The sequence below is a fragment of the Macaca fascicularis genome, chromosome 4, assembly GCF_037993035.2.
Source record: "Macaca fascicularis isolate 582-1 chromosome 4, T2T-MFA8v1.1".
NCBI classification, from domain to species: domain Eukaryota; kingdom Metazoa; phylum Chordata; class Mammalia; order Primates; family Cercopithecidae; genus Macaca; species Macaca fascicularis.
In genome coordinates this window covers 78,112,572-78,140,101 of record NC_088378.1, presented here as the reverse complement: position 1 = coordinate 78,140,101, position 27,530 = coordinate 78,112,572, and the positions used below count along the sequence as shown (strand labels likewise).

Below are 27,530 nucleotides of genomic sequence, written 5' to 3'. Positions count from 1 at the left end.
CCATTCAATCTTTGATTCCTTCTAAACCTCACTAGTTTTTGGCCAATAGTTCTCTGCACCCTTAATTTACACTATTGTTACTTATTTTCATTAAAAAAATTATTTAACCAAATCATATCTACTTAAAAACTTACAAAGCCTTCACACTCTTCACAGGATAAAATCCAAACTTATTATACCAAAATGCTTTAAATTCTTTACCTACTGATTGATCTGTCAACCAACTGGCATTTAGCATATAATACCTTGTGTTACTATTTTAGTCTTTGTGTATGTCTTGTATACACAGAGAAGTAAAGGCTATCTGAGATAAAGAACTACTTCTTTTGGTTTTTCAAATCCCTACGAAGTTCTAGCATAATACTATCTAGCATTCAGCAAAAAACCTCATTTTTTTAGTGGTGAAAGAACAATTAATTTGGGCTAGATGAAAACTATCAATGAAGAACTTGATTTCTAGCTCCATTTCTGATCCATTGTAGCTCCCAGTACACCACAGGCGTTTAATTGCAGGTTCAGATCCAATCAACAACTAAATAAGGGTCCAAATGGAATGTGTATTTTACATCTGCATTTACTATTATCAAATATTTTTAGAGATTGCATGACATCTCTAATTGTCGTACAATTGTATTTTAACTTAACTGAAACCAATGGAAGAATTAACATTTATGAAAAGAGCTTATTGATTTTAATTATTTTCACTGCAGCTAATACCAACCACTCTGTGGGAAAATAAACCAACTTTTACAACTAATAGCTTACAAAAGACACTAATCCAAACACATTAACAACTTCAACTAGGTTTCTAAAACAAACACTCTCACATAGATACATTTCTGTAAAATTAATAATTAAAAATAAAATTTAGAATGGCACGGTTCATTATCGAGACAAAACAAAACAAATGAATTGGATGTTAATGCTCCAACTACACTGTCATATGAAGTAGATGGTGCTTATGCCTACACTGTACACTACAGGGTGATAAACACTAAGATGGGAGTATTACGGAATGTTTACAAGGATATTCAGTTCCCAAGCATCTGAAGAATGCGGTTGTCCAGCAACTGTGTCAATATTCCTACAATTTAGATTAGCCTTAGAGTAAAGCTTTTTTGTAGTATTCTTTAGTTTCATTATTCTTCATTAATGTAATTTTTCTGCTGTCCTTAAGTGTGAATTGTACTATACCTTAGATTCACATTTTTCTTCCTCTAGAACTTTTCAATAACAGGCAATCAATAATATGATTTAACTTATAAGAATTCCTTTTATAGAAAAACTTTAAGAACACTTAAGGTTTTTCTGAAAATTAATTGTAATTAATCTGGGCAATTATAATAATAAATGAAAAATACCTCAAAGAATCGAACGAGTGCTTTTTTAGGGTCTTCTGAGATGGATAAATATTCAACTTGGGCCTTTGAGAAAATACTCTTTACTTCTGAGAGTTTAAATAGTAACCTTGTCAGTTTGACCAACTGTTCCATGTACTCTTTTTCTGTTAAAATACAATAGTATTTCCTATATCAATTTATATAATAACATACTATATACATAAACACACACACAACATATATATAATGTATATATGAGAAGTAATACAGCATTCTTCACTTATGACATGCTTTCTTTTAAAATTCAAATTTCCACACAAGGACTTCAAATTAAATGTCTTTCACTTATGAACATCCTTGCCCCAAAAGTTATTCATGTAACAGCAACTGATATAATAAAATATTAAAGTAAATTTGGAGGATTTTTTCAGGCCAACCTTCCTGAAATTAACAAGTGGCCATAAACAATAGCTTTGGGAAAAGGCATGCCCTACAGACAACAGAACTGCATGGGACATTTTTTAAAAAGTACAAATATCACTCAATGACTAGTTGTAAATCAGAAGAAAGGCAAAATATCTAATATAAAATGGGAGAGAATTATTCATAATTGGGTATTTTTCTTTTTAGGGTGTTCACAGTGTGATATCTGGTTATTAGCTTCAGAGTTCTACTTTTTTCGTGATCAGTTTCTTTAAAAAAATAGTTTGTCACCTGAGGAGCAAATTTCTGTTCTTGGCTTCCAAGGAAACAAGTTCTTTTATCCTTTATAGCAGAGAAGTTTGTCATATATAGTAACAGGAAAATTGAAAAAACAAAAGCAAAAACAAAGAAACAGGCTACAAAAGGAAATAAAGTTCTGCTTGTATTCACACCCAATTATGAATATTTTGTATATTTTCTATTAATTTACATAACAAATGATCTAGATAGTAAATAGCTTTCCACAGATACCTCCATCCTCCCCAAAAAACCTACACTTACTTACCAACTCCCTGTTCAAGATTTTTATCTATGAGCAGATCATCAGGCCCAGAGAGGTTTTTAACATACATTTGCAAAACACAACGAATCCATGATCTTATGGTTAAGGCTTGAAAAGATACATAGCCTGAATGAGAAAGTGCTTCAGATAATGTGCTGTAAAAACAAATTGACAAATATTTTTAAAACAAAAACAACGTTTCCTGAGTATATAGATTAAGAAGTAAAGAAAAACAGTCTAACATCCCCGCAACTCCTTGGCCTCATTTATTTTTCAGACAAACACAGCAATGTAGACATGCATTGTTGAAAATGAATACTACAAATAAACCCAAAAAGATATTAGACAAATATCTTTGTTTTCATTTTTAATGTTCTAATTTTCAATTTTCCTTTTTCCACTGATGACATATGTGTAGGTTTATGTTAAGGAAGAAGACAAGAAATAATGTGGCTACCAAGGAAAAAGCAAGGGCTTATTATAACTAGCTAGGTGAGATAATAATGAAGGAAGTGGCGAGCAGAATAAAAATCAGTGGCCATTAGAATAAGTAAACAGAGAAGTAGTCATGAATGTGTATGCTCTCTCACTATACGGAGAGTTGTTACTAAAAATTACCTTGCAAAATAGCATTTGCCAGATTTAAAAAATAATTATTTCTATGAAGACAATGGGCTGGCTAAACCTGATTTATTTATTTATTTATTTATTTATTTATTTATTTATTTATTTATTTTTTAGATGGAATCTCACTCTGTTGCCCAGGCTGGAGTGCAGTGGCGTGATCTTGGCTCATTGTAAGCTCTGCCTCCTGGGTTCACGCCATTCTCCTGCCTCAGTCTCCTAAGTAGCTGGGACTACAGGCGCCCGCCACCATGCCCGGCTAATTTTTTGTATTTTTAGTAGAGACGGGGTTTCACCCGTGTTAGCCAGGATGGTCTCGATCTCCTGACCTTGTGATCCACCCGGCTTGGCCTTCTAAGGTGCTGGGATTACAGGCATGAGCCACTGCGCCCAGCCACTAAACCTGATTTCTAATCCATTCATTAGTCAGGGTAGAGAGGACGGGGATGGGGCCGGGCGCGGTGGCTCAAGCCTGTAATCCCAGCACTTTGGGAGGCCGAGACGGGCGGATCACAAGGTCAGGAGATCGAGACCATCCTGGCTAACACGGTGAAACCCCGTCTCTACTAAAAAATACAAAAACCTAGCTGGGCGAGGTGGCGGGCATCTGTAGTCCCAGCTACTCGGGAGGCTGAGGCAGGAGAATGGCGTGAACCCGGGAGGCGGGTGAACCCGGGAGGCGGAGCTTGCAGTGAGCTGAGATCTGGCCACTGCACTCCAGTCTGGGCGACAAAGCGAGACTCTGTCTCAACAAAAAAAAAAAAAAAAAAAAAAAAAGAGAGGACGGGGATGGTCTTAACCTAAATATAAAATGTTATGTAAAGTCCAAATTTTTAAAAATTCATACAAACTCTAAAAATGTTGTTTTGAAATACTTTGAATATAAGTTGTCATAAAAAAGTAGACAATGAAGAAGAACACAGACTGGTCATTTATAACCTTACAACGTTCCCAAAGCTATATAACACCTCTGCATTTCAGTTTCTTCAAATGTTACTAATACACTAACAATATTATTTTTTCAGTGGAAATTATTTCAAACTATTTCAGCAAGTCTTTAATACATAATATAAATGTTCATTACTATTAAAGAATTATCAAACTAGAAGTGACTGTAAAAGTAATCCAACTGACATTAACTCTCTTACTTTACAACAGAAAGCTCAACGATAAAAGGTATACTTAATGATACTGCTTACTGAGCTTCCTTAGGAAAGACTTAGCTCACCAACTACATCTCTTTTCATTTCCACTGACAAAAGCCTGGACAAAAACTACATGAAGATGAGGGAAAATAAAATAAATATACAGGCCTAAGAGGACTAAGATCTCATAAACCTACGTAGGTTTATGCTAAGGAAGAAGACAGAAAAGAATATGGCTACCAAGGGAAAAGCAAGGGCTTATTATAACTAGCTAGGTGAGATAGTAATGAAGAAAGTGGCAAGTAGAATAAAAATAAAAACCCTAGAAAAAGTAAACAGAGAAGTGGTCATGAACATATGCTCTCTCACTCTACAGGCAGTTGTTACTAAAAAGAGGACTAAGACCTCTTAGGCTTGTATATTTATTTTATTTTCCCTCATCTTGATGTTCTTACTCAAATCTTCCTGATCACTCTACACTATTTCTATTGTAACTTTATTTATTGTATATTTTTTTCAAGTGACGTTCCTCAGATCTTTTGTGTAATGTGGCAGGAAATACTTATAGATAAGGAAGACATTGTTCAGGTGAAGTATCTTGTTCATGATTTCATGAGTTAAGAGTGAAATCTTTAAAAATCTAGTAGTAAAAAGGAAAGCTATCATTCAAAAACTGTAATAAATACCATTGTCTTACAGATTCAGTAATAATAAATGTGTAATTTCTTTCACAGTGGGATGTGTAGAAAGGTGACTTCAGGATGATGATAAGGCAGTCTTACAAAAACAGTTTCTTAACAAACAACTTCTTTTTTTTTAAAGCAGGCCACAAAATATAAATTAGTGTTCTTACTATTACTACTGTTGAAAGGCTGATATAACTGAAAGCAAAAACCTGACAAAGTGAGAGTATATGTAGTAGAGATCAGTCCTTATTTTTGAAAATTCTTAGCTTCCTAGGATACTGATCTGTCACAGGTTTGCATTAATGTGTATGCCTGAAAGAAAAGCACGTACCTATTTTGTAAGACATGACTTAAATATCTTGCTACGACTTGAGGGCAGATGATATCATCCCAACCAAAAAGTTGAATAATTGATATAACTGGCTGAGGCTGAAAATCTGATGGAGCTGTGCTTGGCATGTCCATTGCTAGCAAAGTAAAGTCTAGATTTAAAATGAGAGAAACTTAAGGTGAGGAATCTTTAAAAACCATTTCTGACCCACACACCCATGGCCAATTATAACAACAGCTTTTTTTTTTTTTTTTTTTTTTGAAGTACCAAAAAATAAAATGTTCTATTTAGAAATGTAGAGCAAACAAAAAGCTAAAACTGAACAAATTCATGTTGTCATAGAAATTTCTGTAGCATCTTGATCTCCAAGAAAGGCCTAGAAGAATTTATCTCTGCATTATCATTACAGATCTATAATGGCTCCCTCTAATTACAAATTCTATGCCTGAGGTTTTGGCTAATGTGCCTCCACCATTCCAAAGACCTATTTATAAAATATGTCTAGCATCTAGTCTTCCAAGGAAGCAAATTTACTTGTCATCTGCCACAGGTGAACAGTTCTCACTTTACTCTCTTCTATTAAACAGAGATCTCCTACAATCAATGACACTTCACTTCCTTTAGAACCCACAAAGTCTAGGAACTAGAATTCCTTAGTTAACCATGCTAAACAAATATGTTTTATTTTGTGGTTTTTCTTGGGAACCCATAAACTCATTTTGTACAATATTGTTTGTCAAATACATTATTTATTAAGAACTCCTATGCAGCTTTCTGAAATGGTGGCTGTCTATTCTCCCACTCCCCGTATACCACTTGATCTACCAATAGGGTGAAATTACTCCTTGGTCCACATTGCTGCTTCTAGACTATTCTTCCTTCTTCCTCCCTAAAATTGCTAGCTTTGAATTTCATATCTTCAGGTTGTACCAGTCACTATCTTTGTTGCATTTACCTACTACTTTCTAGTTCACCTCCTCCTCTCATTCTTTGTAGACTGTAGCTCACTATCATGCTCTCCAACAGCACTCCTGCCATAATCTTTTGTGATTATTTTTCTCCAGTGTCATGAACTCTCGATTTCTTGAACAACTCTGATTTAATCAATCTATCTTCCATTCTACGTCAGCCATTCACTCCCATGCTGATACCCAGAGACCTTGGCATTACCAGTAACTACAATCTCTGTAATTTCAATTGTAAAGTACCCCAATTTTTGACTCCAAACTAGCTTTCCAACTTTCCTCTTCTCCCCCAACTCCAACAATTCTTTGATTCCATCAGGACCTACAATCCACTGATCCCACAACCGTTTCCTCATCCCTCCTTGTCTCCATGTCTTCTCTGTCCCTCTTTAGGAAGCTTGATTGCATGGTCCATTATTATACTAATTCATTTATACTACCAACTCTTGCTCCTTTCCTGATATGTGTACTTGCCTGGAAAATTCATCACCTGTTTAACTCAAACTCTTGGCCTTTTCTCCATATGTACCTGCACCTGTACCAGTATTAAATGGCTGGAGAAGAACCATGCTGACTGATACCACTTTACATTTATGACTACAGACTTCAAGTAGGCTCTTAGAATTGGCCAGCATTCCTATGACATTTCCCTAGTCCATTCAGTCTTTTATTCTCTTAAGGTACAATTGCACATCTTCTCTTCACTCTTCATCAATAGCCAGCACCTTCTGCTCCTTCCTCATTTTCAGCTGATGGACTGACTGAATACTTCACAGAGAAACAAGAAACATCAGAAGAGAACTATCACAAGCTGCTACCACATTTAGCCAGTTGCCTTCATCTGGGCTCACTTATTCTGCCTTCTCTTCTTCTACTAGAGATGAACTGAGGCCAAGTTCTCTATAGGATCCCATTTTCTCTTGGCACTAAAACAAAAGTGACTTTGTTTGTACCACGCAATTTTCCTTCACTTTGGAGCATTCCTGTAAGCATTTTAAATATATTGAAATTTCTCCCATGTTATTTAAAAACCATACAAAAACAAACCTTCCTCTTTGACCCCTCTAGCTATTATCCCCATTTTTCTACTTCTCTTAAACAGTGATATTCAAAAAGATTAATCTAAATTTGCAGTCTGCAATTCCTCTTTTCACATTTCCTCTGGAATCATCTTCTATCAGGCCTTTGCCTCTTCACTATATACAAACTGCTCTTTCAGGTCAACCGTGACTTCCCTCTTATTAAATCCAATGACCAATTCTCAGACCTTATCTCACTTGATCCATCTGTAGAAACTGAGCTGTTGATCACTTTCCTCTCCTTGGGCTCCAGGGCACCAGACTTCCCTGGTTTTTCTTAACTTACCTTCATTCCTCTCCAGTCTCCTTTCTTGTTTCTCCTGACTCTAACAAATCTGAACAGAGGAATACCCTAAGGCCCAGTCCTCAAACTTTTCTTTTCATCCATACTTACTCTATGGGTGATCTCATCCAGTTTCATGGTTTTAAAGACTTATTCATATGTGGATGCTTTCCAACTTTAAATCTCTAGCTTGGACCTCTTCCTGAACTCTAGGATCATTATCCAAGTGCCTACTTAACATGTCTACTTGGATTTAATGAACATCTTTAAAAAAGGTCCAAAATAAAAATGTTAGTCTTTCCTCATAAAATCTGTTCTTGCCTCAATCTTCCTCATCTCAGCAAATGTCTATAGTTACCCTTAATTCCTCTCTTTATCTATTTGGTTACCGTATCTTACCCACTTAGCAAATTCTGTCAGCTCTACCTTGAATATACTTTCTTCAGATGGGAAATAAGACCACTTCTCACTACCTCTATTGCCACTACCACTCTAGCCACAGCTGCTCATTTTTGGGTTATTACAATAGTTCCCTAACTGCCTTCCTGCTTCTCCCCCTGCCTAGTCTTCCTATAAGTCTAGCCTCAACCTAGCAGCCAGAATAATCTTATTACTCCTCTGCTCAAAACTTTTCAACAGTTTCCAATCTCTGAGTAAAAGCAAAAGTCTTTATAACCACTTACAAGGCAGAACACAAACTAGCTCTCCATTACCTCTTGATCCATCTCTTAGTTCTTTTTCCCTTTCTCATTCCACAAGAGCCTTTACTGCTTCCCTATAGTTTATTAAACACACTAGACATGTTCTTGCCTTCACACTTCTGCAAAGCATGGTCTCTCATCTCCTTCAGTTCTTTGCACAAATATTACTTACTTGGGCTTTCCTGACCACTCTATTTAAAATTACAACTGCCTCTGGCCTTCTGTATTCCTATCCTATACTTCCACTCTTTCCCACAGCATTTATTGCCACACATTACACTATTTATTCATTTAGTGGTCTTCCTATGCCCCAACACTAGATTATTAGCTCTATGAGAACAAGTATTCTTGTCCTTCTTCTCCACTAGTATCTCTCCAATGCCTATTAAAGTAGGTACTCAGTAACTTTTTTTAAATGAAGAAAATCATTCTCTCCTAAACTATCAAGTCTTTATTTCAAATCAAAGCCAAAGCCCACATATTTTGCTTTCTATTCATATACATTTATCTTCAGCATCTTAGACAGTACTGAGTAAACTGATGCATTATTATTTTTGTTGACTGACTGGCAGTTGGGATGATGCATGTACACAAGGTAAGTTATATCATCTATTAATAACTACTTAGATTAAACTGATTGAATATCAATATTTATTTTCATAGACATTACAGTAGTTGGAAAACTGTTGTCCTGTCACAATTCTTTAATCTATCATTGTAAAGTCTTAATTATAGAAGTGTTATCAGAATTCAAAATCTTTTCAAATTTAAATCATTCAGTGTTTTACACAGTGCTTTAAGCTCAGTTTTCCTCGCACACACTAGGATAAATGCTGGTTTCCATCTTAGGTTTTTAAAAGCATTATTTAAAAATAAATTAAATACCTTCAAATGAACTTCATTCATTTAAGTACATGGAGTTACCACACTAATCACTGTCTATTTCAATACTTCTTAACATACTTTGAGCAAAATACCTCCTTGAGAAGATAATGATCTCGTCTTAGAAATGGCACATATGCACATATATTCAAATTCTTGCCTATAATTTCATGAGATCCAGAGTCCCCTAAAGCCTAAGGACACGTCTTTAGGTTAATAATCAAATTAAGTAAAAATTACAACTTAAAGTAGAATCTAGTAGAAGTCAAAACAATATTCAATGTCATTCTGATCTCATCCTCTTGGGGTTGAAGTTGTATTTATTTTATATTCTTTTGCTCTTTTCACAAATTAACTTCATCTTATACCTATATACCTGCTCATACAATTCGAAAATAAACTACTTGAATCACACATAATCAAATGCTAGTTTACCTTCCAAAATATTACATGTATAAGAAAAGCTTATGTACATTCAATACTTTCAGGATAGAAAATTATCTTATTTTTAGCAAATCATCATTTAATTTTTAGTAATAAGTAATCCAAAATATCCCAATTTATTAATATGTAATTAGTTTCATCTTTCTGGCTGAAAAAATGTTTGCTATACAAGAGTTTGTTACTAAGAAAATAAACGAAAATACTGACAAAGAGTCTGCAAAAAGAGAAATTAGCAAATTAATAATTAATGCTGACCTGCAGCTGCATCCGCAAGTTGTGAGAAAGGCACTACCTGTGACATTCTCTGACTCTTCAAAAATGAAAAGAAATGTCTCCAAAGTGCACTGGCAACTGCAGCAAGGTGGCGCTCTTTAGCTGATAATGAAGACTGTACAAACAGGTCCACATTGTCCCTTTGAAGTTCCTGACACAATTGTTGATGCATACTCCTAAAAAGAAATAAAAATACAGCTAACATGCTTGACAAATGCTTACAAAAATCTTCTTAAAGTACATTTTGAGCTTTTTCCATTTATATCATATGAGAACCATTTTATATAATTAAAACCTTTATGCCAAGACATCATGCATTTCTGGTTGTTTGATGGATGAATGATGGCATATTAAGCATCATAAAGTTAATGTTAATTACTAATGTCAACCATTAATTATATGCTTTTTAATATGTCAGATCCAAATGAGAAAGAGGCAGCTTCAGAGTGAAGGTCTGCATTTTGCAACTCACACATGACAAATGATTTTTACTTAAAATCTAGACATGAAAACAACTTTTTAAACCATTTTCTCCTGAGGGCTTTAGAACATGGATGTACCAAGAGGAAGTTAAGAGTATCTGGCTTATGTGTGGTATTTTAAATTAAAATACTTTCCTTGTTTAGAAGACACAGGCCTTGTGTAGTAGACAAAACCATGCTAGATACAATCTTAGTACTTTGGTCCCAAAAGATTCATAATCATTCTCACTTGGTAGCCAATAATATACAATAACAAGTTACTCTTCATAAAATAATAAAACATAATTTGATACTGCCTCAAATTCTGTCTCATCATTTGCTCACCTTTGCTGATTAATTCAACCGAAAATTTAGATATCTCTAGACCTTAATAGAAACTTGTGCAGGAAACTGAGGTTACCAAAGAGAGGGAAATAAGAGATCTTCTTAGTGATGTGAAATAGAAGGTATTTATGTTGTGCACCCACTGATAATATGATTGTTTAAAACTAAATGTGCAACCATGCTATTATTCCTGTTTCTGCTTATATTACTGCCAGATCAACTGAATAGACATAAATGCATGGATATCATCCTTATATCTGCTTTTTTTTTTTCCCAATTATACAGAAAGCAGCAAAAAACAACCAGTGGAAATGATGGAGAAGAATTCCTTTAACAGAGATAGCATTCCACTAAGAAAAATAAGTACTTTAAAAAAGATGTTTGATGTTTTTAAACAGTTTAGGGGAAGTGGATACATGAAAGAACTATACAAAACATAGAACTAGCACATGTATCTAAAGCAATTCCACAAAAAGATCAAGCTGGTTATAAGACCACATCTTAGAACATTTCACATAACTACCCAAGACTGAGTAAAAATTCTAAGTATAAATTGTATAACATTAGAGCCTTCAGCCTCTTTACACTGGAATTCCTGGATAATTATGTGATGTTACTTAATACTACCTGAAATATTGAAAAAACAAGTGCACGAATGGCTGGGGAAAGAGTATACAGTAAGCAATTCTCATAAAAGCTAACCAAATATCTGCTACGTCCTCTCTGTAAAAACTTGCCTGAGACGCTTTCAACTTGAACTAGTGGCTAGAGAACCATTTCAGTTCCTTTATCTTAGAGTGAGATAAGTAACACACCACTAAAATCCATCTGGCAACTAACTCAACTGCCTATATCAACATAGCAAAGTTCAGAGCACATTTCTACACAGTGTAATCCGTGTAAAATAATACCACCATTTTTACTACCCGTTATAGCTTTTTCAAAGTATACTGGTTCCAAAAGACAATAAATATCTTATGGTACTTGAGCAGGATGGATTTTGCTCACCATTTCTAAAAAAGCCATTTTATTTACTAACTAAAACCTATTCCCTAGGAAGGAGTAACATTTCTGATTGACCTCTATGTATGTGCTAGAAATTCCTTAAATTAATTAAATTCTTTTAAAATCTGAACAACTCTATGAGATAGGTATCATTAATCTTTATAGATGATGAAGCTAACAGTAGGAAAGCTAAATATGCCCAATGGCCACAAGGCTACAAAGGGCTAGCCCCATCATCTGAACTTAAGTCTGACTCTGAAGCCCACTTTTCTTTTACACACTAAGATATGCACCCTTATGCACCTACACACACACAAGTTTTAAGAGAATTAAACATTGTTGATTATCTTCTCTTTTGACTTAGGTTAAAGAAATTTCACCCCAGCACTTTGGGAGGCCAGGGTGGGTGGATCACTTGAGGCCAGGAGTTCAAGACCAACCTGACCAACATGGTGAAACCCCATCCCTAATAAAAATACAAAAAAATTAGCCAGGCATGATGGTACACGCTTGTAATCCTAGCTACTCAGGAGGTAGGAGAATTGCTTGAACGCAGGAGGTGGAGGCTGCAGTTAGCCGAGATTGTGCCACTGCACTCCAACTTGGGTGACAGAGCAAGACTGTCTCAAAAAATAAACAAACAAAATAAAGGAATTTCAGAAAGCTTAAGAAAAGGGGCTGGAAAAGCCACATGTAGTTGTGTCTTTTGAAGGGCCAGGAGCAACACCAGAATTCTAACACTAGGAAAGACTACAAGAAGAGATGCTAGAAAACATGCATTCAAGGCAATAACGAGAAAGACCAACAAATGTGAACCACCTTTGACCTCTCCAGAACAAAACTGAGGTACCAGGGAGTATAACTAGGAGCTAATGTGGGGATATGATTCAAAGTTCTGAATCCATTAGGTTTAAAAAAAAAAAAAAAAAAAAAAGAAGGCCGAGCGCAGTGGTTTACGCCTGTAATCCCAGCATTTTGAGATGCTGAAGTGGGTGGATTGCCTGAGCTCAGGATTTCAAGACCAGCCTGGGCAACACGGTGAAACCCCATCTCTACTAAAAATACAAAAAATTAGCTGGGCGTGGTGACACATGCCTGTAGTCCCAGCTTCTCGGAAGGCTGAGGCTGGAGGACTGCTTGAGGCAGAGGTTGCAGTGAGCTGAGACTGCACCACTGCACTCCAGTCTGGGCAACAGCGAGACACTGTCTCCAAAAAAAAAAAAAGAATAATTAATAAAAAAAATAAATAAAACCATTGTGAGGTAAGCAATTTTAAAGCCACAGATTACATTCTCCAAGGTTAAGTTAAAACAGCAAAGATAAGTTTCAATTAAGAGTACAACAATGACCCCAAACCACACTTGTTTTGGAAATGTGCACCCACTTAGTGTTTTTGGATTTGAAAAGAAGCTAATATCCCTGGGAATACGCAAAATGCTTTCTGCTCAATAGTTTGAACGTTCAAGCTTTTTCAGTCTGGATAAGAAGAATGATTACCTGCTATTTTTAAACCAGAACAAAGTTGTCTAAGACCTTACAATAATAATTTATTTAAACATAAAGAAATAAGTGACAAATACAGGAAATGCCAAGGGTGTACTGCAATGGAAGTCTGAAGAAAGAACCAAATTTCTGCACTATAACCAAAGAGCTAGAAATACCCTTTGCAGTCACTGGTAATTTTTAAAATCACATGTTTGGATCAGAAAACTAATTATACAGACTACTGAAAAATAAATGTATTATATTAGATGTGACCACTGCGTATCTGCTGAAGGTACATTTACAAAAATGCAAATATTAGAAGAAGCTTTGTCACTAGAGGTAACAATGTAAAATAAAACACAAAACATATATAAAATATTATAAAGAATGTAATATAGTTCTGGGTGATGGCCGTTTTATGAGGCATTATCTACCTTCTTCAACACAAACAGTAGAAATATGAAAGTAGATTTTTTGCATAAAAGGAAAATATGTGATTTCTTAAAAGGCATAACACAAGGATGTAGGATCTCCCAACACTTGGCAATTGTTTTATTTGAGTAAAGATAGATTTCAGGTTAACATTAGTTTGGAAATATACACATGTGGAAATAAACACATGTAACCAGCCCTCTTATATTATACAAGATACAATATAATATAGTAGAAAAATAAATTTGCTGAATGTCAAGTTATTCAAATTGCAGCTCTCATGGTGGAAACAACAGAAACGTCCAGCATTTATTGGTATTTACTATGAGACCAGCACCAGGCAAAGTGTTTTATAAGCATTGTTTCTCATCCTATGAGGTAGACATAATTATTATTCAAATCTTACATATGAGAAAATTGAGACAAAAGGAGTAACTATGCTGCATAATAAACATGGCTATTAGCATAGCTATCCAGAGCTGTGTGACTTTGGAAAAACAAGTAACCTCCCAACTCGCTGTTTTCTTTGGAGTCAAGAATAGGAACAATTGTTGTTATATCCACCTAACAGGGTTATTGTGAAGACCACATGAAATAATATTCTAAGCAGTTTTTAGAAGCCTATCATTACACTATATAAACACCCACATTTTCACATACCAATTATCTAGGTGTTCTTATGCTTCTATTTTAGCTCAGTTACCCTGCCTCATTTAGCTTTCCTCATTATCTTCAAGTATTTTCCTGATTCTTTCATCTGACTGCTCTTTTGCCCCACTTTCCAAGATTTCCTGTTTTTATCAGTCTGCTACTTCTTGCTTTGATTTCATATGTTCACTTATCCATTTTGCCCCCACCTCTCTACTCCCACACAGATACCTTAGGCCCACAGACACACAAATTTATTGAGGCATCTGTCATATGAGAGGCATGGAACCCTGTACCTGAAACTTCTACCTGCCAGTCTGGTCTCTCTGTTTCTGCTCCTCCCTAGTAACTTAGGCAGGCTTCTGGGAACACTTACTGGACCATTGCTTATAGTTATTGCTTCTAATCTTGGCATACCATTGTTTCTCCTGTAACTGTTATAGAATAAGGTATGACAACCTATATATTACTTTCCCGGTATTCACAGTTGTATATTAATTATTTCTAATACACGATGCCTCAAAGTTTAAGGAAAATTAAAATTGTCTATTGATGGGCTTTGCATCACATGGAAAAAGCATAATATAATACATATGACCAGTAAGGATTAAAAGCAACAATTGAATTCCTCTTCTAACTCTACTGCAAACATGGTAACTTAAAAAAAATCTGTATTAGTGAAAAATATAATGGAAAGTTTTAGGTCAAAAAGTTGTTCCAAACCATTATGAGTAATTATTTTTAGTATCTTATTGATCTAACTGATGGAAAACTAAATGGGAATCAGGACACTCTATAACCATTTTTAGCTTCAGCTAAACTCACTAAAAAACCTTGGACACTGAATCCTCTTGTCATACTTGTTTGTATCTGTGAAACGGCTCACTCTGCCTTATTATCTAGGAAGAATATAACATAACTAAAGTAATGGCATTAGCCATTAGAAAAACAAAAAAACCCTGAAATTTAAACAGTGGAAGTTACCTGAAAAATCATCTAATCCAATCCTGTCTTCAAAAAATTGAGAAAAAACAACAAACAGCTTCTAGGTATGAAGAGACTTTTATAAAGCCTCAACTTGAGGTAATGGTAGCTTCAATCCTGAGCCGCAATCCTGTGCATGCCCAAATTATCAGGGAGAAGCAATAAGCCAGAAACCAGGCTGGCAAGCAGCAATTCAAGCATACTTTGCAATGCCTCCATGTAACAGATGCCCCAGTACATCTGTGTGTCTGTGCATATGTGGAGGAGGGGTGAGTAGGTGGTAGATAGATGGACGGATGGATGGATGAATGAATGAATATGTGAAATCAAAGCAAAGAGTTTGTTGACTGTTTTGATGATAAAGCACAGCAGTGGTAATGATGCTTACCATCACATATAATTACAGAGAAAAATAAGGGTTCCTTGAGATGCAAGGAGAATTCTTCAAATGAACTCTTTTCTAAGACAGAAAAGATCAGCTTGTGACTCTGGAAAACTACTAAGCCTCAGTTTTTCATCTGTTAAATGGAAATAATGCCCTACTCTCCTCTATGGAGCTGCTAAAGCATTAAGGTCACAGCATTTAGGTAAAAGTACTTTGTAGACAAGGCAAAATAATATGCACTTTCACTGACTGCAAGGCAAGACAATATGCATTACTGCTTCTAAATCCCAATAAACATGTTCTTAGATGCATTCGAGCATCACTAGAAAGATACAGAGACAGACATACTAGAGTATATATCCTATTTTGCCAATTAGCAGTTGGATGGTCATTTCCTCATCTGCTGCAAGAATTAAATAAGACATATTCAATGAAGAGTAACTATTATTGTTGGCCAGAGAATTAAAAACTGTTTAATGATAATATATGCACTAACCCTATTCTAAGTGTTTGACCTTTAATAACGAATTTAATTTGTAGGTACTTTATTGTCCTCATTTTACAGACAAAGAATCTCAGTACAGAAAGGATAAGTAATTTGCTTGGGTCATGCTGTTAGTAAGCAGCAGAGCCAGGATTTGAACCCAAATAGTCTAGCTTCAATGCCCCAATTCATAATCACTATGCTACCGCTGCCTCAAATACCATTTTACTACACAGATAAATAATACATGTTCCAAATGTCACATTGCTGTATTCACTCATTCATATGTAAGTTCTTAATAAACGTAGTTACAAAGTAGTATAACAGCCAATCCCAGGTGATATACCAGATGCATACACATTAAAAGTTTAATACTTCTGGGGAGTGCCAGGCTCTATAGGAATTCCAAAGGTCAATGATGTGTGATAATTTAAAATTTTCCTATGCCCCACAATTGAGTTAATTTGCAAGACTGGGAAAGAACAACAAATCAGGAATCCAGTGATGAACCTAGCAAACCAGGCATGCCTATAATAATGCTGTCTTATATACAATAACGGAGGTGAAGTGCTTAAAATGAAGTTGCTTGCCCATGTTCGAGAAACAGTAACTAGCACTGGTATGAAAACATACCAGTAAAAAGTCATCAGTTTTAGAATTTACCCTCATATTTTCATTAGTCTTGACTTTATAGATGATTATGAGTATAAAATTAGTTTTTTGATTATGTTTCACTGTATTTTACAACACAGTAGTAACAAGGATCCACTTCCTTTTTATTACTGTAAGTACTTCCCAATGTTGACTACCACCAAAATCATCTGTACATCTTTCTACAAATACTAATGTCCTGGCCTCACTAAAGATCTTTCTGCATCTTCAGCATTGGGCCTAATCATAATATTTACTATTTGTTTTTAATTCCTGACGCAGTTGGCCTGAGGGTCTACATTCATTTGTTTATTTTTGAGACAGAGTCTTGCTCTGGTGCCAGGCTGGAGTGCAGAGGCGCCATCTCAGCTCACTGCAACCTCCACCTCCCGGGTTCAAGCAGTTCTCCTGCCTCAGCCTCCCGAGTAGCTGGAACTACAGGTGAGTGCCACCATGCCCCACTAATTTTTGTATTTTTAGTAACGATGGGGTTTCACCATGTTGGCCACGATGGTCTCGATATCTTGACCTCAAGATTCGGCCACCTCAGCCTCCCAAAGTGCTGGGATTCGAGGTGTGAGCCACCGTGCCTGGCTGAGGGTCTACATTTCTATCAGGCAGATGCTGCTATCCCATGGTGGACCATATTGTGGGTAGTCACCTTCTTGGCTTTCCTCATCTAAAAAAAAAAAGGGATAATAATACTACCTAAAGAATTAAATTAATAAAGGTCAAACACTTAGAATAGATCTGGCATATGTATTTTCAATAAGCAATCTTTGATTTTTCTGATCAATAATTACTTCATTTATTGAATAGGCCCTATTTAATTCCTGAACAGGTAAGGAAATGGCCATGCAACTAGCTGTTCATAGACTAAGTAACAAGATCATACATAAATCTGTCATGGAGGAGGATTGAAAACTACTCCTTTATAGGTATAAGTGCAAAACAAAGTATAAGATTGTTTTACCAATTCAGAGGAGAAAAACCTTTGCGGGGAAGCATAAGAAAATGGGCATGGAAGTGATTCTCAAAGGATAGGTAAGGAGTGGTTAGGTGAAAAGGAAGAAAGTAAAAACACAAAGGTATATAAAATCAAATCACTTACTAATTCAACACATACAGCAAACTTTCTAAGCAGTAGGGTACAAAACGGGCAAACAGACAAAGTCTCTGCATTCTGGGAACTTATATTCTAATGAGAGACAGATAATTAAACATATAAACATGTAATACCTCAACTTGTGGTGAGCTTTATGTATAAAAAAGAAATCATAGTATGGGGATGATGACTGATAGAAGCTAATATTTCAAGTACAATGATCAGGAGACACCTTTTAAGAAGGTGACATTTGAGTAAAGACCTACATAAGTAAGGGAGGGAAACACATAGGTATATGGGGAAGAACATTCCAATGAGGAGAAAAAGCAAGTGCAAAGGTGCTGGGCTTGGCACAGTTGGCAGGGTTCCAGATCACGTAAGATCTTGTAAGCCATATAAGGACTTTGGATAAAATCAAAGTGGATAATAAGCCACAAAAGCAGAAGGGTAATATAATTTACATATTAAGAGGAATATATAAAAGAGCAAGGTGTTTGAAGAATGAAAAAAAAGTAACCACTTTGATTATAATGGAGAATTTTTATAGTAGCATTGGAAGGCAATAAATTTAAGAATAGAAATGGTGTTCCATTTGTTCAGTCATATGTTCTCTTCATTCACTTCAGAAGAAGTTACTCAGTGCTAGTCACTATGTCTGAGGCTAGAATACAAAAATGGTTAATCCTGCTGTTAAAAGAAAAATGAAGACTTCATTCTTAAAGTGGTAAGAAGACACTGAAGGATTTTGAACTGGAGGGTGATATAATGAAAAAAGTGCTTTGGGAAAGATTAATCAGGTAATGGCAAACAGAATGGGTCAGAATAAGAACTGACTAAAGATAAAAGAGACTAATTAAGAAGCTTCTGTAAACATCCAGGTAAGAGCTAATGTGCAGTTTGAGTTACTTTATGAAGGAAAAAGCCAACATTAATTATTTCGCATTTTGTGAGGGAAAGGAAGGAGAAGCCTGTCATTGCCAAATTCTGGGGGAGAAAAACTGAAAGTTACGAGGGACAGTTAATTATAACTGGGGGATATAATTTGATATGAAAACAGAAAATTGAAGTAACACTATCAAAACTGTTTTTGGAAATCTGAACCTAGAGTCAAAGAGTACAATCAGACTCAAGAATCACTCTACCTAATAGTTCAGATCATCTTAATGAACATGTCAATGTCTGTTAACTGCATGAGGCATTGTATTAGATGCTATCAAATATAGTACTTCCTTTCAAAGAACGTACAGTTAAGTGCTGACACAGAGGTATGTAAACAGTATTATAATCCGCAAAACAACAGGGTTCAAAGAAGACTTCCTGGAGAAGACATGCCATTACCTGTCATAGAAGTCATATTAGTTAACTGAAAAAATAATAAAGTTGCAGAAAGTTAAAATAATGAGTAAAGCATAGTGACATGAAATTGCATGAATTGCATGAAGGGATTCACAAACAGTGTGGTATTACTAGTAGATGGTATTACCTTTGGTCAAGTGCCAGTAACTATAGTATTGATAAGGAACTGTAGTATTGATAAGGAACAATGTAACTATACATTTGTATAATGTAACTATAGTATTGATAAGGAACAGGTCATGGAGGATTATGTCATCTCAAAAAGTTAGAGCCACAAGTAAACAGTCTTTAAGGTAGCTGGAAATGAGAGAAAACCAACTTATATACCCAACATATATATTCCTTATGGTTTGTTTCCAGATAATCTAATGCTTATAAGGATTGCCTAATACATTTATACATTTAAACATCCTCTTTAACTGCACCATGCTAATGTTATAATGCTAGTTGTTTCTGAAATATTTTCATTAAAAAAACCCAACCTGATGAGTATGTGCAGTGTGACTTTGTACATATACAAATCTATATAACTACTCATTACAACATACTACACATATATAGATGTATATCTATACATTTATATATCTATATCTATACATTTTGCTAGTGCTTGAGTGTTATCTTATGCTCTTATCTAATAAAAGTGAGCATGGGTAGATCTACCCATAAACATCAGTGCTGATCCATAAGCATCAGCTTCACCTCCAAGTGTCAACATTATGACCAACAAGTTATAGTCCTGAAGTCAACACACACACAAAGTCAAATAAAAATTTTCATGCTGGATGTTAAAATTTAAGTTTTACAGCAGCACAAGATGCCTTCAAGGAAATGGTTGAGGGTAAAGGCCACAATTAAGGCTTGGGTACATCCTTTGGCATTGTAACTATAAGGAACTACAGACGTCATTGTAGGTTAGGAATTTCTAAAAGAACAGGAGAATGATCATCATCTGATTATGACAACTTGCACTACTTGTATTCAGTTACGGCTCCCATTTCCAGGAACTCATCCTCCAAATTTAATAGCAAATGTGTGGGTACAAGGTAATGGATGAAAGTAAAAGAGAGGGAGATTATGGCTGAATATGAAGCTCGTCAGTCTCCAAGTTTGTCTACTACCAGAGTATCATGTGGGTAGGACCACTAGTTAAGGTCGAGGATCTTTGTCCTTGGGGTTAAAGGCACTCAGAGGTGAGATCATCTCTGAAAACAATCTCACAACAAAATGTACATGCCTTATAAAGTATGTGAAGTTGTTATACTGTCTTTGGGATTTCAAATGCAATTATCTTCCTCTTCAAATGTAAATGGATAGGGTATAATGGAGCAAGCACACATGCAGTGGATCTTATCCAAAATGTTATGTATCAAATTATCATAGAAGAAAAAAGAACAGGGTCGGGCGGTGGCGGTGGGGGGAGGGGCAGTTAGGAATTGGTGACTAAAAAATAAAATTAGAATACAAGCAACAATCAAAGTGAACAGAATATTTATGGAATATGCCCTCATTTTCATTTTGGAAGAGACCACCAATCTATCTAACTTAGCAGCACTGGAGCCAATAATTACTGTGATATTAAGAATATCTCACAATCCTTTTCTTCCTCCTCTCAATCCTCCCCCACCCATCTCTAACTCTGTCTTGCTTTGGCTATTCCACCATTTGCTGAAAAACGTGTAATTTTTAAAACATGGCCACAAAGTATTTGACACTTCTTGATTCTGAGAGATCTTGTGACTGATTTGACCAATAGAGCACAGCAGACATGATACTATGTGGCTATAAGGTTTGGTAATAAAAGGCCATAAAGTTTCTGCCTTGTTTGCTGGGAATACTCACTTTTAGAGCCCTGAAATGCCATGTAGGAACTCTAATGACCCTGAGAATACCCTGTTCGAGAGGCCACAGGCAGCACTCAGCTCAACAGTTCCAGCTAAGCTTGTCCACCAGCCGTTCTAGCTTAGAAACTAGATGTGTTACTGAAGAAGAAGCCATCTAGGAACTGGATCCTCCAGCAGTTGTTCTAGTCTCGGCCTTTAAAGTTACTCACAGACATTGAATTAGAGTTACTTCCAGACATTGAATCATCCTAGCTGAGGCTCCAGACATGGTAGAGCAGATAAGAGCTGCCCTTGGCTTTTCAAAGTCCTGACCTACAGAATCTGTAAGCATAATAAAAGGTTTGCAGTTGTGGTGTTTTACCCACTATGTTATTACATAGTTTATTATGCTCTCAAGGGCATGTAAGAAGCACTATGTAGGAATTAGAGAATCAAAGATGAAAAAGATGCAGACCTGACCTAAAGGAATTCACACTTGGGAAGGCTGGGCTGGGAGGTGGGAGGAACAAAGAATTTTATTAGAAATATAACCAAAGGGTAGTATCTACAACAGTACAAAGGCAGACTAAGACAAAATAGCTGTTTTAAGTCTCCTAGAAGCCATTCCCAACAATCTAAGAAATTCTGGACTGGTTTTAAGACAAATGAATTTCAGAGATAAGGGTAATTTTAAGGAAAACTATTTTTCTACTTATCCAGCACAGAACACCTATATCAAACATATGCTGAGACATTTTATGTATATTATCATATTTACTCTCAAACTTTATTCAGTTCTTGCTGCTTTCAAAAGTTTCATTTTAGATTTCCCTAGATGTATGGTATTATGTTTATGAACCTGTGGAGACCACCTTTTAAAGCTAATTAATAAAACTATCCTCTAAAAACTAGCTTAGCTCTCACTATCCCAGCAGTCTTTTTTGAAAACAGTAGTACACAGTCACTGCTACCCTCTAATGACAACTGCAGTCATTCTACCACATTTTACATGTGGTTAGTTGCTATATGCTATGTGGGGGAGTGTGTGTTGTTTCAAAAAAGAAATTTGGAGTCATTTTATTAAAAGTAAAGAGCCAAAGATTTTTGAGGTCAACTATTCCACAGTAAGTAAGCTAGGGCTGAATTCCATTTGCGAGCATTTTTCCTAATTGGTGATAATAAATTTTTATAAATAAAGGGTCTAATGGTAATGTTGACTGATTATTAACTACATCAACCCAAATGTTCCTGTCACAGTGAAATTTGCCCTATAATTTACCTTAATGGACTATGTGTATCAATAAATATTGAAAATGTCCAGTCTCTTCCCCCGACCTCCATTTAAATCAAATCCAATTCTGTGTGAACATATTGTACCAATGTATAATTACAATAGCTAATGCACTGGAAAAAGTAGTGTACTTTGATAAATAATTTTTCTAAAACCTCTTAAGCATTCTGCATCTTCAATATTTCTCTCACACTCAAAAAATGTGGTAAATTATACAACCAGAAACTAGTGACCATTGCCAATTGTGTTAATGGATCTACAAACCTCATCATCAGCTCCAATAGTGACTTTTTTTTTTTTTTTTTTTTTTTCAAAATTCAGTCAAGTAAAAGTCAAAAAGTACCTAGGGATATTTTTAAAAATGTTTCTTCACCAAAAGTATAACAAAACTCTAATGGAAATAACAGTCTGGTCACCACTGTAATATAGTGCTAAACCTGCAGTACATATATAATCTTTAGAAATCTGCAAACTCCTTGAAATTATGTGTAAAGTTTTGTGTATCCATAAATGTGTATAGCCCCATTCCCTTTCTCCTACTTTCTACCACTTTATAAATACCTCTAAGGACAAGCTGAATGCCTCCTCTCAATTTCTCTCCCTGACTCCCCTTCTGCCTTATTTTGATCTCCTCACTCTGTGCCTCTGTTGTACACAACAATCCAATTGTAACCTCATGTACGAAATGCACTAAGTTAGGAGGAATGCTTAATATGAATTCTATGTAGAAAAAGCAGTGACTAGTACATGTTTAAGATAAATTATGAAAATCATCAAAAAGTATAAGCTTGTTTAGAGTAATCTCATATTTAGCAGTAAATAAATTTCTTAATTTTAAATTATGGTTTTCCAGATACATAGGTTCATACCACATACATTCCCTATAGAGATGCTACTTACCACTTTTACTGCAGTTCTTCAAAAGGGAGGAAAAGATAGAGGAGGGGAAAAAGTTTTCCTAAAAGATTATCCACTGAGTCAATGATCTGTGGGAGTTTATTATAAAGCTCCATTATTAGGGCTGAGAGCCTCAAAGGCTTTTATTACAGCACTAATTTCTTTTTGCAAGGCTTCAGCAAATGAACCCGATTTATCTGGTTCTGCATGCTTAGGGCTTGATACATGCTATTTGTACATGACAGGTTTCATCTGCGTAGCACCATTGATAACATTTATCTGCACATCAAAAAAGCTCATCTCCTGATGAAAAAAAAAATCCATGAATATGCTGGGATAAGAAATGTTAAAGTGGTGAGTAAAAGATCTGTAATATCTCATAAAATGGAACAAAACTACAAAAAGATCACCAATTCAGTATGAATGTGCAACAGTGCTACAGGAGCAGATAAAATGTCAAAAAAGGAAGAACTGGAAAGATACCTACTTACACTGATAAAAGAGTAGGGCTTTGTTACCATCCTGTGAATTTTAACTAGAAATTGGAAAAAATAATTTACTTTCAAGTAAGACAAAGTTTCATAAAGCTTTATGAACAAAGCAAAAGTAGTTCAAAATAAAGCTTAAAACAGTACCCACTGTTTGTAACTGCCAGTAGAAATTAACCCCTAAAAGTTACTCTTATGGGAATAAAATGTTGAGATTGACTGCTGCTGTAGTTCAAATTTAAAAATCTTTCATAAAGCTTAAAGTCATTATAAGAAAGTAACTTTAGAAAACACAGAGAAAAAAAGATAACAAAAATGTAAACCTGCTTTCCTTTCAGAAACAATAATCAGCTTAAAACATCAGTGTAAAAGATTGTGAAAGGTGGACACAGCCTACATATTTGAATAATAATGTAATAATAAAGCATTTCCAATAGATAATATATAATACATTCTTTTGAGAAAAGTCAGTGTTTTTCTTTATGAAGAAGGTATACACTGAGTTAAAGAGCTTGTTCCTATAATTTATGATCTTTCAGAACATGTGGTTACATTAGGCTTCAATCACTTCTTACTCTTACTCTTCCCAGCATTTGGTAATATAGACAGTGGAGCTAATTTTCTGTCATTCAGGAAGAACTGCTGGATCACTAAACTTGTATCATCATCACCTCTGAAACACAGTAAAAATCACTGTTAGAACCAACAGTTAATTAGATCGAACCCACCAACAACAATGTCAACTCTGCCTGGTCGTGTTAACAGGAAAATGTTTTACGAGTTCCACCACTGGGCATCAATTTAACTTCCAGCACCAGCTATGCTGTAAAACCGTGAATGTAATTTATATGGTGACCCACGTGTGTGGGAAGCAATATCTAGGTGAAACTTCTCACAGTCTGACAAAATGCTTTGATTTGCACCATTCAGATGATTGAGCAAAAAGAGTTTAAGCAATCACCACCAATAGCCTTTATCTCCAAATGCACTAAAAATTTATTACTCTATGAGTGCAATCTATTGCTTTAGAACCTAGATTGATAGAATAGAAATGATTGGATAAATATTACATTTTCAACTGGTACACATCTTGTCCATTAGGTTTAAATATTGGACAAGCTATGTGTTTAAGATAAACATCAGTCTTAGTTGATTCCCTCACACAATACTTTTAGAACGCCTATAAATGTTTCCATAGTAACATTTTTGTGCTTACATATAGCTGAGGACACATGTTCACTGCCAATTAGGAGAAAGTAAACCAAGAGACCACTGTATTCTTCTCACAACAATATACCTTTGTCTTTTACTTAGCACTTAACACAGATGACAATATTTACGCATATTGTGCTGTGTACTAAACAAATGAGTAATCACTCAAGCTGGAAAGGACATAAACAGAGCTCACCCACCTATACTAAATAACAGTTTACTATTCAGGTCTTCCTAGGAATTTTAAACTAGCATAGACTTCATACAGATGGCTTTTCCAGTAGCTACTTCTGTGCATTAACAGAAGGGTGTTTACCTGGCAACCTCTCTATCCACTTGCCTGAGATCATATACCTTTAAATATGGCAATGGATGTTTCAGATCTATATATATATATATATGGAGCAAAGTTGCCAAGATTGCTGCAACACAACTTTTAAATATCCTTTCTAGCATTATGGGAGGGATCCTACGCATATAATCTTCAATGCCTTTGGGCTCCTGAGCTACTACCTTAGCGTTGACTAATCTGATTAGCTCAGTACTACTTTCTACTATTTTCTAATTTGGTTTTATTAGATACTGTAAAGTAAATAATATTATCTACAGTTTGGTGATGAAAAAATGGACTCAGAGGTTAAATAATTTGACCACTAAGTAACAGAAATGGAATTATAACCCAGGTGTATCTGACTCCAAAACATTTTTCACTATAAATCACCTTTGTTCAAGATTTAACTGTAACAATCAAAATCTTACACTTGAAGGTTTAAAAGAGTACCTAGCAAAATAGTAAAATAAGACTAAAGCACACATAAATTATTTCTAAGAGGTGTATTTTTATAATACCCTTAATCACCAACCTTTATTCATTAAAGAACTATACTACTAATCAAGGGATCATCAGGTAAGATGACTGCTGGTCATTAATGTTGGCAGTTGAGTTATTTTCCTTAAGGTTTCCAGCCTTGTTTTTATGCATTTGGTTTGCCACATCAAAAAAATAATTGCTTTGTACAAAAAGGAGATAAAAACAAAAACGTACTACTTAGAAACACATCACCCATATTCCATATACAAAGCTTTTTGTTATTGCACCACTAGAAGAGACTTAAGCATTTAACTTGGAATGCCTAGGAAGATCTTTTAAGCTGTTTTTCTTATCTTGTTCTTCAAAATTCGAAACTAGAAAATCCCACTTGACTAACAAGGCAAAAAAAGGAGTTTGCCCCTTCTAGGGTTAACAGATGCTTTTTGTAAGATTTTAGGTAAGATTAACCTTTTGCTCACAACAGGACTGGTTATTTTATTTATTTATTTATTTTACTGTCTTTAACTCAGGTAAAAATCAATATAGAGCAAGACAAAGGGCTCTAGAGGGTCTGGCTACACCAGCTTTTGGTTTGGCTCCTGCACAATTCTACAACATGCTGAGGCTGGGAAGGATTAGCCTGCTTGTGTTGAGTAAACCGATGATACTCAATAAACAGTTTCTGTTGTAAACCCCTTAGGACGTGCAAAGCCACACTAGTTGGCAATAGACCAGATAAGCTGCAGAACCAGCTGTAATCTCATTTAGACCTGAGCTGATCCTCCTGTCCTTTCATTCCACAGGATCAAAGCAAACCACTGAGGAGGCAGCTGTATTATAGCAGCTCTGCTTGCTGGATGCAGCAAACATTTCATAAATTCCACTCCTTGAAGCAAGTCTCTACCTAATCTACCCAGAGCTGGGACAATCAATGAATTCCTGAATTCATTAGACTGATTATTACAGGGAGAAATATGATGATTGTATGTCAACTTTACAAAGCAGCTGATATTCCCGACCATCTCTTTTTTCTGGAAGGGCCTAAATTTTCCCCCACAATATTGAATAAAAGTGGTTTAAAACTACTTAGCTCATTATATTTAATGCAGATTAACAAGAAAACAATATATGATGCTAAATTTCTCCAGCAGTAGTGGCTGACTACCACTTAAAGGCAGCCAAACTTTAATAGTGGCCCATACTTTCCATGTTCAATGACACAGTGAGGAATGCCAAACCCTACCATAACACAGCAACATAGATTAACTGACGCTCTGAAAAAATTTATAGAAAAAGTTTCTGTAGTTTGCTAAAGATTATTATTTGGCAAGTATTTGTATTTTTTTATAAAACAGAAACACTTTTTCAAAGTGTTCCAAACTGACAGTGTTAAGTATTTCAAAGTATTTCAAAGTCAGTCAAGCATTTCATCCCCGTGCCTCCCCTTCAATAGAACTGACATCTCAGTATCTAATGTTACTGGGAACTACTTTCAGTAGAAACCTAAATTTCAAGTTATGAATCTTCAGAAAACAGTTACCACCCCCATGGTTAAGATAACATTAACTGGATATATAATGGACACTGAAGAGGCAGGTATTAGGCATCACATCACAGATCACTCTAAATAGTGAACGTGAAAGAAATGAAATCCAAAACAATTGCACAGAGCTATACAACATTAGCATTTTAAAAGAATCAACTAGGGCCAGGCAGAGTGGCTCATGCTTGTAATCCCAACACTTGGGGAGGCCAAGGCAGGAGGATCACTTGAGCCCAGGAGTTTGAGACTAGCCTGGGCAATAAGTGAGATCCTACCTCTAAAAAACTTAGGTGGGGGATGGGGGTGGGCATGGTGGTGTGCACCTGTAGTCCCAGCTACTCAGGATCCTGAAGTGAAAGGACCACTTGAGCCAGGGAGGTTTAGGC

At 35.6% G+C, this 27,530-nt stretch overlaps 1 protein-coding gene across 3 annotated transcripts in view; it reads right to left on the bottom strand.

The window, feature by feature from the left end:
- MMS22L (MMS22 like, DNA repair protein) overlaps positions 1–27,530 on the bottom strand; it is a 136,896-nt gene that overhangs the window by 30,901 nt on the left and 78,465 nt on the right. For all 3 annotated transcript variants that reach the window (XM_045390299.2, XM_065543688.1, XM_045390301.2), the window contains 4 exons: positions 9,721–9,914; positions 5,112–5,262; positions 2,329–2,480; positions 1,362–1,504 (listed from right to left, as the gene is read on the bottom strand). In XM_045390299.2, coding sequence (XP_045246234.2) covers positions 1,362–1,504; positions 2,329–2,480; positions 5,112–5,262; positions 9,721–9,914 — 640 coding nt within the window. The remainder of the gene's footprint in view (positions 1–1,361; positions 1,505–2,328; positions 2,481–5,111; positions 5,263–9,720; positions 9,915–27,530) is intronic.